At 41.1% G+C, this 12,943-nt stretch overlaps 1 protein-coding gene across 5 annotated transcripts in view; it reads left to right on the top strand.

Moving 5' to 3' along the window:
- LOC306818586 (nck-associated protein 5-like) overlaps window positions 1-12,943 on the top strand; it is a 146,868-nt gene that overhangs the window by 130,242 nt on the left and 3,683 nt on the right. For all 5 annotated transcript variants that reach the window (XM_079336238.1, XM_079336239.1, XM_079336240.1 and 2 more), the window contains 5 exons: window positions 927-1,014; window positions 4,421-4,744; window positions 6,394-6,509; window positions 6,845-6,968; window positions 7,071-7,243. In XM_079336238.1, coding sequence (XP_079192364.1) covers window positions 927-1,014; window positions 4,421-4,744; window positions 6,394-6,509; window positions 6,845-6,968; window positions 7,071-7,243 — 825 coding nt within the window. The remainder of the gene's footprint in view (window positions 1-926; window positions 1,015-4,420; window positions 4,745-6,393; window positions 6,510-6,844; window positions 6,969-7,070; window positions 7,244-12,943) is intronic.

Genomic DNA, 12,943 nt, shown 5'->3' with positions numbered 1-12,943 from the left:
AGTACATGAACATGTTCACAAACAATCCACAACCCCGCCGCCTCTTCAGCATCACATCCCCTAAAGGACTGCTATTGATTCACACTGCATTCTTACTCGGCCTACAAGTCATTGCCTACTTTTTCATTATCCTTCCAAGCTGATGTTGTATTTCTTTTCCACAAAGCTGGAGATTTTAAGGCCACATCTCTGCCAGAATGCAAACTTAAATTAAGCATTTTCTCCTCTTTAAATCATATCTTCCGTCTTTGCAGGCAAAATGCTAAAATTATGACCTTGTGGATTTACTCTTTATTATCTGTCTGTCAAAAGACCAGAGAAAAAGGATGGAGGCGGAGTGCTTAAAAGATCATAAAAGAGCTCTAAAAAAAAAGGTAAAAAGAGCAGACTGAATGGAGGAAGAGTGTTTCAAAAAGACAGTCTCACTGCACATGATGTGGAATTTTGATAACATGGAGTCGTCCCTTATCGCAGGCACTCAATTTGACAAAGGGGCTATTTAATACCATCCTCCGAGCTTTCTCTCTATCTCCTCCCCACAGAAATGCAACAAAAGACGAACACAGTGTGACCTACAAGCTCCTGCATTCTAACCAACCCAAAAACTAAACCCCCCCCCCCCCTTTTTTTTTTAAAGTAACCCAAATAAAAGAAAGCAGAAAAGTAAAACAATGGCCTTACTTCTTTTTGGACAAAACTTTGAATGTTTTACGATACCAGAAGCCTCTCCTTTCATCTGTAAAAGTAGTAAACCCATAAATCTGTAGTCCTCAGGCTTTTAGTCTCAGTTTCATGGTGAGACTTTTAAAAAATAGAATTTGACAGAAAAACCGTTCTGACAATTGTATGTGATGGTAATTATGTTACATGGTATATTTTAGTCGATCTTTCCAGTTTATACCAACAAACTTTTTTTATTGACCTAGACTCTTTTAATGACTGAGAAGATCAACCTGAGGGCTCAAAATGAAGAGGGACGCATGCCGGATCCAGCATGTCAAGACCACATGATAGGTAAGCTTATATATAAGTCCTACAGCAAAAGAAAAGCACACGACTCGATGTGGAATAGTCCCTTTTTACCAAATTTTCTCTTCGCCGTAAAGCTTGCTCCATCTGTTCTTAGCGTCTGACTTTCATATATGCGAGTCTTTACCTCAGCCAGCACATTTTTTCTTCTCCAGGCTTTCAAAATCTGTCACTAACCATCAGGAATCAACCAGTGCAACCGAGCATTAACACGTTTTACAGCTGTGATTTCCTGATGTGATTGACAACTCAATCCCTTCGCCCACTAATTCTCCCTCACTGCCAGACTCGCCATTACTTCGGGGAAATAGCGGCGGTGGTGAACAACACGTTGACAGTCTAGTGAGGTGATTGATGTGCGACCGGCTGATATTTTACAATGCCTGAGCAGCTACTGAGGTGAAAAAAAAAGATGCATAAAACAAGACGAGATGATGTTTGTTATTATGTCAGTGCGACGAATGCACACTGTGGTGTGAATCGTGGCGCAGGGACGGCGTTCAGAGTGTGGAACAGTTGTTAACATGAAGTGGAGTGCAGCGAGTTTGTCACTCAATTGTCACTGTGATATTTGCGATATTGTCTCAGTGATCCATCTCAAAGGTCAGAATGGCTTATCTTGTAATAAAGCACCATGGCCAGCAAGAAATGAGATCCTCTGACAGGAACTTTTATTTTGATAACGTGTGGCCACACTGAGTGTGTTCGTCATTGTTTTGTAGGTGGTGGTGTGTGTGGTCACTCTGTAATAGATTTGATCTTTCTGTACTCACTGTTGGGGTCCAACTTTAAAAACACTATGTGCTCTTTATAATTATTGTAGATGTGTTTTGGCAAGGCTGACCTTCGGTGGAAATAATCTTTATAAACCCAGAACCAGGATCTCTACTTTACTCGTCTTTCTGGTTTCAAGCTTCAACAAAAGAGTTGAACTTTTCTTGGCTAAGTGAACTGTTGACCGAGCCAAAACAGAGTATGGAAATGAGCTGATGATGGGCGGCAGCCTCACTGCTGAAAATAAAACCCTTAATTGTCTCTTTGTTCGGATTAAAACTGTGCTTTTTTATATATTCTGCCATCTAAGCACTTCCAGCCAGACAGTCTGTATTAAATATTTCAGAAAGGTTTCAACCACTGCTCCTTGGTGCTGCTTTAATGTCAGATTGTTTTTTTTTTTTTTTTTTTTTTTTTTTATGTAACCCAAATGTGGACAAAGCCATCAATCATGTGAACAGCTTCTATCCAAAAATCCCGTTTATAATGCGAGCAGCGAGAGTAAAATCCATTGCTCAAGTTCCGAATGTGTTTCTCTCCACACTGGTCAGTTTTTGTTTATTAGAAGAAGTTCCCTTGAGGCAGGACCTTTTTGGACAAAGAGACGGTAAATAACATTTGGACTTGCCTAAAGCAGAGAATGACTCTAATATATCTGTAAGGGTTTGCTGGCACTGTTGATCAATACCAATAATTTAGCAATTACTTCACTGAGGCTGGATCTGAAGACTTACTTCTTCAGCCTTAGACGGAAGCAAAAGAAAAACAATTTTGAGATTTTTAAGAGCTTCATTCCTGAGCTTGATTTGTGGCCGAGTCTTTGATCTGATGTCATACGATACTAGTCCATTTTGTGCTGATATATGACTTTACAATTTCTGTCCGTCTTCATGGCCCTTTCATCTATTTACCACCACAGAAATCTCTCCAATAAGAGGTTTAAAAGAGGACTATTTCCTTTCCTTCTTATATCTAACACAGTAAAGGTATCAACACCCAGCCTCCTCCTTTCAACCCCGGAGGAGGTGTCCTGAAATGATAGGGAGCTCATGAAAAACTGGATTATGTCCAGTCATTGCAGCCTCTGGGTAGAATTACTGTGGACACTGTTATGGTTTGGTTACAAAGGGTGTTTTGAACCACGAGGCCTGGCATTCAATTATACAGCTGTGTAATCTATGGCTATATCCACATTTCTCACACTCACAAATGAGCATTCATGTCTGTACTCTGGTCGTCCTCACAACATGCCAGTTGGAAAATTAAATTTGTTTGACTTTTTGGATCTGTTTTGCAACAACTGTCCTCAAGGGACTTACTCGAAATGGGCCATCTGTCCATTGGACACAGCGTACGTGCACATGCAAACACATGAGTCCTTTTCACAGCTTTTAGGTGCAAAGTATGTCAGAAGAAGTCAGAAAAATATCAGAAAACACATACACAAGAACACTGACGTCAAGCTTTTCAACCAAGAACACAAACAAGTTACTTCGTTTAACTCCAGCATGTGTGAATTCATCGACCGTATTTGGACGTTCAGAGAAGATTACAGTTCAGTGCTTGGTTAATGACGCCAAGAGACTTTCTTGTAGGCAATGCAAGAAAAAAAAATAAACGGATCAATAGTTCGAGCTTCTGACTCAAGCTTAAGAGTAAATGCTCATAGGAACGAACCAATTCTCAGAACACGGCTCTTACCCTCCGTACATTCTCGTTTGAAGCTCAGCTGTAAAGCCTGACAGCACGCGGAGCCAACTTTTATTCATTGAAGCAAATACTCATGACGAGTCAGTGTTTGTGCTCTGGTTCCCCGGCAAGACAAGGCTATACAGTTGAGTAGCAGAGCCTGTCAATATCGATCCGTCTCTACAAAACATGCCAGAGTTTTCACATACCAATATTTTGCGAGACAGAGCCGTCGAGGATTCATCGTCTCCAAGGCCAACAGAGGAAGATAAAACATAATGAGATAAGGTTCGACCCAAGCTTGCCCACAGCAAGCGCAAAAACAAGAAAAAAAAAACATGACAAGCCTTTTCACTTTAACAAATTCAGCAAAAACCCACACATGATTAGCTGATGTAACCGTTGGCCATCAGTGTTCGCAGTTACAAGGACCTGGGCCGAGCTGAATGGACGTCCATCTGTTCCAGCCAGAGTCAAGGCTCTGCAAACTGTGTTTTCCAAACGACGTCCATCTGTTGCTGCTCGCTGTCGTTTCTGCTGATTACGACCCAACATGCGCCCTGATGAATCAAAGGAACATGTCCTCGGGTTGTAGCACGATGTGTTTTGCTCAGAATGGCTGGCAGCAGGAGCTTCCTCATGTCAGATCTGATTAGAATCTGTTTCTGCAAATGTTTCAAATGAGACCCTAATAGACAAAGGTGCATCAGGAAGGCGGAAAGGAATACTAATAATTCCATCACTTCAGTACTACTAAATCAAATAAAAGGCTGTCTTTTCTCTCTTCTCCTTTGGGCCACATCTTACAGATACCCTCTTTACACACAACCCTTTCCGTTGCATGTGAATCCAAGCCTTCCTTTCTCTTTTCCTTTGTCGTTGTTCCCTGCTTCTCCCAGACATCACAATCCTCTCCCTGTCACTCTAGGCTCAGGCTGTCAGATGAGAACTCTGGACAGTGGGATTGGCACCTTCCCTCTTCCCGATTCAGTCACACGGGCCAGCGGTCGCCATATCCCCAAATCTGAATCCAGTCCTGGTGCGGTGACCGTGGGCTCCTCCGAGCTCGATCGGGAGCCTCTCTCTTCTCACCCAGATCCCTCACAACCTGATGTGAAAGTGCCTTCCCTCCCAAAAACCCGCCTGCATGCCCCTACCAGCTTGGGTCACTCCCTGTCCGACCCCACTGTGACGTCGTGTAGCAACAACCTGCAAGACACCCAGAGCCGTCTGCCCAAATTAGCAACTTCAGGTGAGTTGAAAAAGTCTCATCCATGCGTTATTTGGTTGTCTTTGCATTCAGAGAAAATTAACGAATGTTAGCATGCCAATACACTGAACTGACAACTGTACAATAACCAACGGTAAGTGACAATAGACTTCAGAGCTATTTAAAGAAAAACAAAGCTTAAGACCTTTTGTTGTTCTGAAGGTATTTCCAGAGACGTGTCTTTCTACTTTGACTTGACTTTGACTCTATATCTTGTGAGAAAAATGGGAGCACAATTGGTTTTCCAGTAAATGCAAAAAGATGCATGTCCGTGAAAGCTTCTGTTTCGCCTTAAACAGCTTGTCTTACTTTTCAGGAACTAAGTAAAATATTGAATGTCAGCGTTTTTGTGTCATACATTTTCCTTCTGAGCACTCAAGGTCTCTAAACAAGCAGTGTTTGGGTTTATTACGGGCTCTGATTAAAAGAAGAACCATGTTTGTTCAGCTAATTCTTCAGCTAATGCATCAACACGGACATCTGATACTCAGCTGAGATTACAAAGGCGCCTGTGTCCTAAAAGAAACACAAACACTATTCATGCCCTGAGGAAAAAGTAACAAAAATGCAATTAGATGAGCATGTCAAAACAGCCATAAATCATAAAGCTCAGTCTGCTTCGGTGTTAAACGTGATGCACAACAGAAAGGTGTTGAGTTAATGCAATCTGATGGCTGATTGAAGCTACAATAAAACACAAGGTGTTTTGCGTACAGGACATTAACATGCATCTTTTTAATCAGTGCTGTGGCAGCAATTTGTGTCAGAACTTTTAGCTCTTGTTGAGTTTTCTTTGTGTTGATTAAGGTATTATGTGCATCTGTATAATCATAGTTACATCAGTCAGTGTATCATGCATAGCATAATAAAGAACATCTATTGGCAAAGAATGGGCATACCCATTTAGACAACAACAATGTGTACTGAACAAGTAGCAAGGTGGCTAATGCCAACTTATACTGGTCCAGAATGGATCCCAAAAAGGACCATCATCTACCCATGTAGGTAATGCAACAAATGTAACAAAATCTCTTTTTGGCCCCTGAGCGGTGTGATAGCTGACAGGCATCTAAAATGTATTAATTTCAAAATGTAAATAAGTTGTATACTTCAATTCTCAGAGGCTTATGGTCGCCAGAAAAGCAGCATCGCCTGGCACATTAAGGAGCACAAATGTGTCTTAATGCAGATTTTTCAGCAGCCTGTTTTTGTAACGCAGCTGAATGTTAAAAGAGACAATTAGAGCAGCGTCAGTCTGAGTAGGCAGAGTGATAATAAAGCTTTATCATTCAGGACTGGAGGCCTGAAAGCTGCCTGGAGTCATGGCGGGGAACAATGGCAGGCTGGACACCATTAATGTTTGATAGCTCAGATATTGTTGCAGCTGCATTCATATATACTGGAAATGGATGTGTAGGCAGCTGAACGGGTTCTGGTTGAATGGAGTTTTATCAGACTGTCTGCGAGAGGAAAGATTGTCACTTTAGAAGAATTCAAATGATGTTTTCCTCCGACTGTCCTTATGCATTAGCTGGCCATGTGGTGCATGCAAGACACTTTTACGCTATTTACTGTAAAAAAAAAAAAAAAAACTGTGAAACTCATTTTGTCCTGTCTCTGTTGACTTTCAGATGCAATCAGGACAAAGAGGTTCAGTCTCGGTGCCCTTCGCAGTAACATCTCCACAGAGGACAAAGAAAAGGAAGCAGAGAGGAAGGGGAAAAACAAGGATCATGATATCGCTGGTGTAAGTCAGTGACTGTCAAATTAGCTATCTGACCTTTTTTTAGCCCGAGGAAAGAAAATAATGAAACAATTAGTTACAGTTGAAATTGGACGGTTAGTTGGGAGTGTAAATATTGAATATTCCTTCAATTAAATATTCCATTGTGCTCTGTTAAAAAAAATCAGTTATCATTGCATTTGGAAAAATAATCCCTCTCATACATTTTGCACAGAGCTTTATGCCAAGATTTATGTATCTTACATTCTGTACTCTTTGTTCCTTGCATAACTGACAGTGTTAAGGTGCCTTCTTATCTTTATGTCTGTTTTTTTATCTGCTTTTTCAAATATGAACAGGAAAGAGCCCTGCAAGTGTGCACATACTCGGGGAGCAGCAGCGACTCTGAGACAGAACCCAAGGGAAGCACTTTGGGTTCACCCCAGAGGACTCTGGTCAACAAAACCAAGAAGGGTGACTCAGGTTAGGTTTCAATTTCTAGTAACCGAATGATTCATAAAGTTAATATCTTCTCTACATTTCCTGTCGAGCCGTCCTTTAACGACAACATTCTTGCTCCTACAGTGGATCAGAACGAGGACACCCTGAAGAGAAGCAGCGTGGACAAAACCCCGTCAATCATGGACTACTATCAGCACGACGTGTTTTCACATCTGGAGGACAGCAGGAGGATTTCACAGTACAGCTTGTTGCACAAAGAGTCTTCCCTTGATGGCAATGCTGGAGACAGACTCAGCGTGAGTAAAACCACAGCTCATTGTTCCCAGCTGATGGGTTTTAAGATGATTTACAGGCATGCTGCTGATTCCTATCAAGCGTTTTATTAGTCATTACACAGTTTTATGATATCAAGAGAGCTGCTTGATATCATTTTAAGAAATTTAACGCGCTGATATTTGGTTTTTGAACAAGCTACTTATCAATAACGTGTATGAACTGAGATCACTGACAAAAATCTTCCAAACCAACATGAAGTTTGGCCGAGCATTCCTTGTCGGATTAATCCCAGTTCTAAAGCCTTGTTTGCGAGTAGCTTGAAGTCCAGTTCTTGACAGAATAATCTGAGTTATTTCTGTCAAACATATTGAAGGGAAAAAAACAGGACTCTGACATGAAACTTCAGTCTGCAAATATAGAATTTGAAATGTGTAGGATCCCTGTGATAAATCCAGGCAGCTCCCAGGTGTCGATGCATGGGACTTTCTGATGTATGAAGAGAATATGTGGGAGGTGCTGCCAGAGTCTGCCCTCAATGAAATTCTACCCAGGATAGGCACAAGGTGTGACAGGGTTTGAATATTATTTTTTCTCCTCGCAGCAGAGGCATGCAGTTGAATAAATTGAATTTTTACCACTCTGTGTGTCTTAGACTTGAGTAAGGAGGTTTTCAGACAGTCGGAGTGACTCAGACTTTTGAAAGATTTCCAGAAGCATGGACAAATCTGCTAAACTCAAGTTTTTTTATTTTATAGTTTTTTATTTTCATGGTTTAACATTGGAGTTGTTTGCAGATATTCATGGAAAAAGACGCCTAATTGCTTTCGATCGCCTTGCCCTCTCGTGTCAGCGGGTATTTGCCTACTAGTATTTAACGCTGCTGAATGACAAATGAGAATCAGAGACCATGAAATGGCCTCCAGCCTGCAGGGCCTCGGCTCTGTGGGACAGCAAAACTCTCCTCCCACTGACACAAAAATCCATATTTTGAAAAAAGGATCTGACTCAACACAAGTTTAAAACACAGTTGTGTATGAGAAGGGAGAAAACATCTCAATTTATTCGGTGTGTTTTATTCTCAACCTTTGGTGTCCTTCTGGAGCTCAATATTAAGACCAGCTATGGACTATTTGCTGAAGTACACCCATAAATTAGAATAATGTGCAGGATTTCCAGGAGATTTCTTTCATTTTCTACATTAAAGAGACACATTTGGATGGATATTTGTTGATGGAAAGATCCCTACAAGCGCTGAGATTTGTTACTTACTTACTCCATCTGAACTCTCCAAGCTAAAGAGAATTTTAAACATGTATGACATGAGAGAAGGCAAGGGTCTGAGTTTAACAAAGCAACCAGAAGCAGGAATTTCCTGAAAGATACATGTTCAGTCCTGATCCGAGTCCCAGCAGAGTGAGCCAGAGAGTGCTGTGCAACCAAGCTGCAAGCACAACTCCATTAGCTGACATGCGAGATACAACTAGAGCGCTGTGTTTGTCTCATCCTCAAACCTGTCTGTCATCTAATTGGATGCGCTAGGCTACTTTTCCAATGGTAGCAGGGAAGCCTTCAGCACTAGCAGGGTCTGGAATCAAGAGGTCAAGAGACAAACTCCCAAAACAACCTTGCATCCCGTCCTGTCCTGTCAAAGCGGCTCACAGTCACTCAAGCACTGGACTCATCTTCTTAAACATATGACATCTAGAACAACTTGACACGAGATTAAACGACCAAACAGACAATGAAGTGGTTGAAAGATGGCTCAACGTGGAAGGTATACCATGGTCAGGGTTAATACTCGATTCTGATTGGCTGCAGGGTGTTCACTATGTCTTAAGAATACATACATATAAAGTAGTCCAATAAAAAAGCCTGTTGTTGTTCTTATTTGACACCCTGGCAAAATAGTCATCTTTGATTTAAAGTAGGTAACCACGGTAACAGGACTGGAGTTAATCTCTTGTCACAGATTATCTTTAAACATAACAGAACAAACTCCTTGTTGTGCATTACCCCTTTCATCATAGACCCCAGCAAAACTTGACTCTCGACGCAACCTTCAGTACGAGTGTGAAAGTGAGTACATTAATCACAGCACAGAATCGATATCTTTTCAAGCCCTGTCGGCCTAAAAGTGAGTCTTTAAACCTTTCCTTCTTAAAATAGGCACTGCCAACACAAACACTGTACATCTACCCGTCCTCCATAAGAAATGAGCTGACTCAGAGGATGTTTGAGAAATGGGTTTCAGGGTTAAAACTGCAGAAAATAATTGGAGGATGAACTTGACTTTGGGAATGCTTGCTTGAATTAATAAAAGGCTTAATACAAACCAAGAATGAGAACTATTTGCAGTGATTCCACAACCAAGTTGTTAAATCCCGTATATAAAAGGAGGGATTTTCCACTTTCTAGGCTTCCATTTTCATCCAGTGCCTGTATTGATTTTGACAATAACCTCACTCCTGAACTGTGAACCAGCCATAATGATGGATGACTGCTGTTGAACCCATTTACCCTACATTATTCCTTTAAAAAAAAGACAATTCATCTGCGTGTCATCACCTTCTCAACTCCTCTCAGCACATGTCCGTACCTTTTGTCTTCGCTCGCTCGGGATCTTTTGACTCTGCACACGTCGTCAGAGCCGGCACTTTTGGGGAAGTTTGGTGGCTGGTGGCGGGCCACGTGTCAGAACCCGGTGATTTAAGCGCCTTTAATAACCTTTCACAAACACTCAGGAGAGTGATGTAAAGCTCAGCGACTCCCATCAGAGCCCTCACAGCCCGCGCTGGCCTCCCATTCATCATCCTGACAGCACCTGACAGCCCTGCTAACGGCCAACCTCCGCCCCCTTCTGCTTCTATCCTCTCCTTCCTCCGAGTCCCTCTTTCTCCCACGTGTCTCTCCTCGTCTTCCTTTCAGTTTTGCCTCTCTCTATTTAGCTGCAGCTCCTCTCAGTTGACTCCTGCTCTAAACAGTTTTCACATGTCCTTCCTTGAAGTCTGTTCCCAAACTTTTCTCATTCCTTTTCGTATCGCTCTCTCTTTTCTTTTCCCACCCTTTGTATGAAGGAGAAAGCAACCACTGCAGTAAAACAACTTCAGGGAAGTTGGAGGGATTCCTAAGGTCTATGTGACCTGCGTCCCGAAACCAGCAGTCAGAAAAATCAGCATTCACAGCCTCTCTGTGAGTGTGGAACAGCTTGTTTCCTTGAGCAATGATGACATGGCCAGGGAACATTTCAGTTGACATGTAATTTGAAACAGGGCCGCTGGAAAACCAAAACTATATTGGCGCACAAATGAATATCAACAGTAGAAATATGTCCTCCTTTTGAGCTGCTGTCAGAACGATAGCATTGCTAGCCAGCACAACACTGCAGCAGCAGTAGATGTTTTCTACCTTTGGATGTGGTGCCCAATGACGATACAAATCATCTTGTCATATGCACGTTGGGAATAGACCTATCATCGATCACACCATCATCGGCATACAATGTGATTTTTTGTCTTTCTTATTAAACATTCACGGAGTGAATTCCCTATCTTATATAAGTTATCCAGCAGATTAAGAACTTGCAGATTTAATTTAATAATTATTGTCTTTATATATGTTGTGTTCCTTAAGATTTCAGTCTAGATTAATATGCTCCTTTGCACTTACAAAAATACTTTCAAATGGTGTGTATCCCTGAACAAAGCAGCCAAAAAAAAATCTCACCCTCTTTACTGAAGAAGTCACCTGAATAAAACAACAAACCAGTAGTTTTCGACAAAGAAGTCGATCAAACAAGTTTAGTTTTCTTGCTGAAGGGAAATCTTTTGCAGTCAGTTTATCCAGGCTGCTTCTTCGTGTTGCATTCATTTGTGCAAAAATGAAATTATACCAGCTGTGGATTTTTTTAATGACCATGTCTCTTCTTTACTTGATTGGCTGATCAGAAGAAATCATGGTTGGCACTTACATCAGAGACTTTTACTGAGTTTACTTTGGCTGCCAGTTAATAAAAGCTGTCACCTATTAATTTTAATTATTATTATTATATTAATTTAAACAGCAGCAGGAAACGTAGGATTTGCAGACCTTAGTGCAGCCATGACATAATGTCAAGACATTTTAGTGTGTGCTTTGGATGCTCCAAGTATAAGTTGGGGAGAATCAGGGAGATCATTGAACGTAGGTTGGAATTAAAAAAAAGAAAGAAGTGAATTTAGTTAAAATGTCATATTTGTGTAAGTCAAAAAATTTCAGGAAAAAGGAAAAAAAAAGATGGCAGCAGGAGAAATATATCTAGCTGAATTCAAAATCGAAGACCCTTTGGATAAGCTTTCTCAAATCTCAGTTCTAGTTGAGACATTACTGACCATGATGCTGAACCAAGAGCCGATTTGGCCTCTTGTGTTTTCAAGTGGGAAGCTCTCACTGAGCCTTCTGCCTGCAGACTCAGTTATGTGTGCAGCCATCATTTTAGCTGAACCCGCAGGTGGTACAGAGAGCAGCACCAGGGAGGTTCGATCCGCTGGTAATTGTGTTACTCCAAAATCAAACCCAATCAGCGATAAGACGGCACTTCCCCATCTTTCTTCTTGTTTCTGTCCAGAAACAGATGTATAGCAGGGGTTCAGGGAGAAAGTCTGAACCTAGAGACTGTTTCTCACTGTCACACAGCTCCTCCAACCTCTGAAACCCATCACATCACACACTTTTGTGTTTCCTAAGGATATAAAAAGTCATCTTCAATGACTAAATGTAATCATATAAGTGATGTTAAGTAGCATTATGTGGGTGTTTTAGTCAAATTCTAATCTGAATGCAACACCTGTGCTTCATTTCAGCTTAAGACCTTCACCTGCAAAAGCCTAAGTAACAGTATATATCATCCAAGAGTCAAATTTCACCTTTGTATTTTCCTTTGAGTCGGTCTTTTCTTTACAAATCTATTGTGATGGTGCCTACGGAAAAAGGTCACATGAAGTGCACATGAAGTGGGTTTGAAGGGATTTAACAGTGGAAAGTTTTTAGTTCAAGCTCTCAACTTTTAAAAGTCTTAATAAAGCAGAGGTGTGTGCAGTTGTTGGACTTTTTGAGAACAGAGACAGGTTTTTGTTTTTTCTCCAGCTTGTCTTGCTGCTTGTACAAATAGTTCTCATACTTAGCTATCTGTGCTCAGAGTCCCGGGTGTTTTGTTCGAACCTCTTAATCACAGGATAGCATACACCTGGGTTGGCAGGTGAATGCAATTAGCTTGCTGGTAGGAGAAGAAATGACAAGGCTTCAGACCCAAGAGAAACACGGCTGAGAACCACAGTCAGTGTTTGTTTGTGCTCTCTCCTCCTACACATTGAGCCCGAGGTTTAAAGTATAATGCATAGGATCGGCTGTCTCCGTAGAACGTGCCAGAAAGCATTTTTAGAGAGAGTAGAAAATATATGTAGTTTCAGTGATGATTTAGATTGTTTGGAAAACCATCGAGTTGCGATGTCAAGCTGAAGAATGTGAACTTAAGTTTGATAAGACAGTAAAATAAATATCAATGGAGGTTGCATGTTTATTTTATTCCCAATTATTTTAAATTAAAAAAAAAAGAATTCGCCTGAAAAAAAAACCCTTTTTTGTAGTTGTTTTAAATGTTGCATTTGTTTTGGGCCTTCTGGCACACTAGCTGAATAACTTTGGTGACTTACAAAACTTTCACCATCAAGTCCGAGTTTTTCCCC

This window comes from Symphodus melops, assembly GCF_947650265.1.
Source record: "Symphodus melops genome assembly, chromosome: 23".
Classification (NCBI taxonomy): domain Eukaryota; kingdom Metazoa; phylum Chordata; class Actinopteri; order Labriformes; family Labridae; genus Symphodus; species Symphodus melops.
The sequence above is the reverse complement of the archived record's forward strand: the minus strand, read 5'-3'. Positions and strand labels throughout refer to the sequence as shown.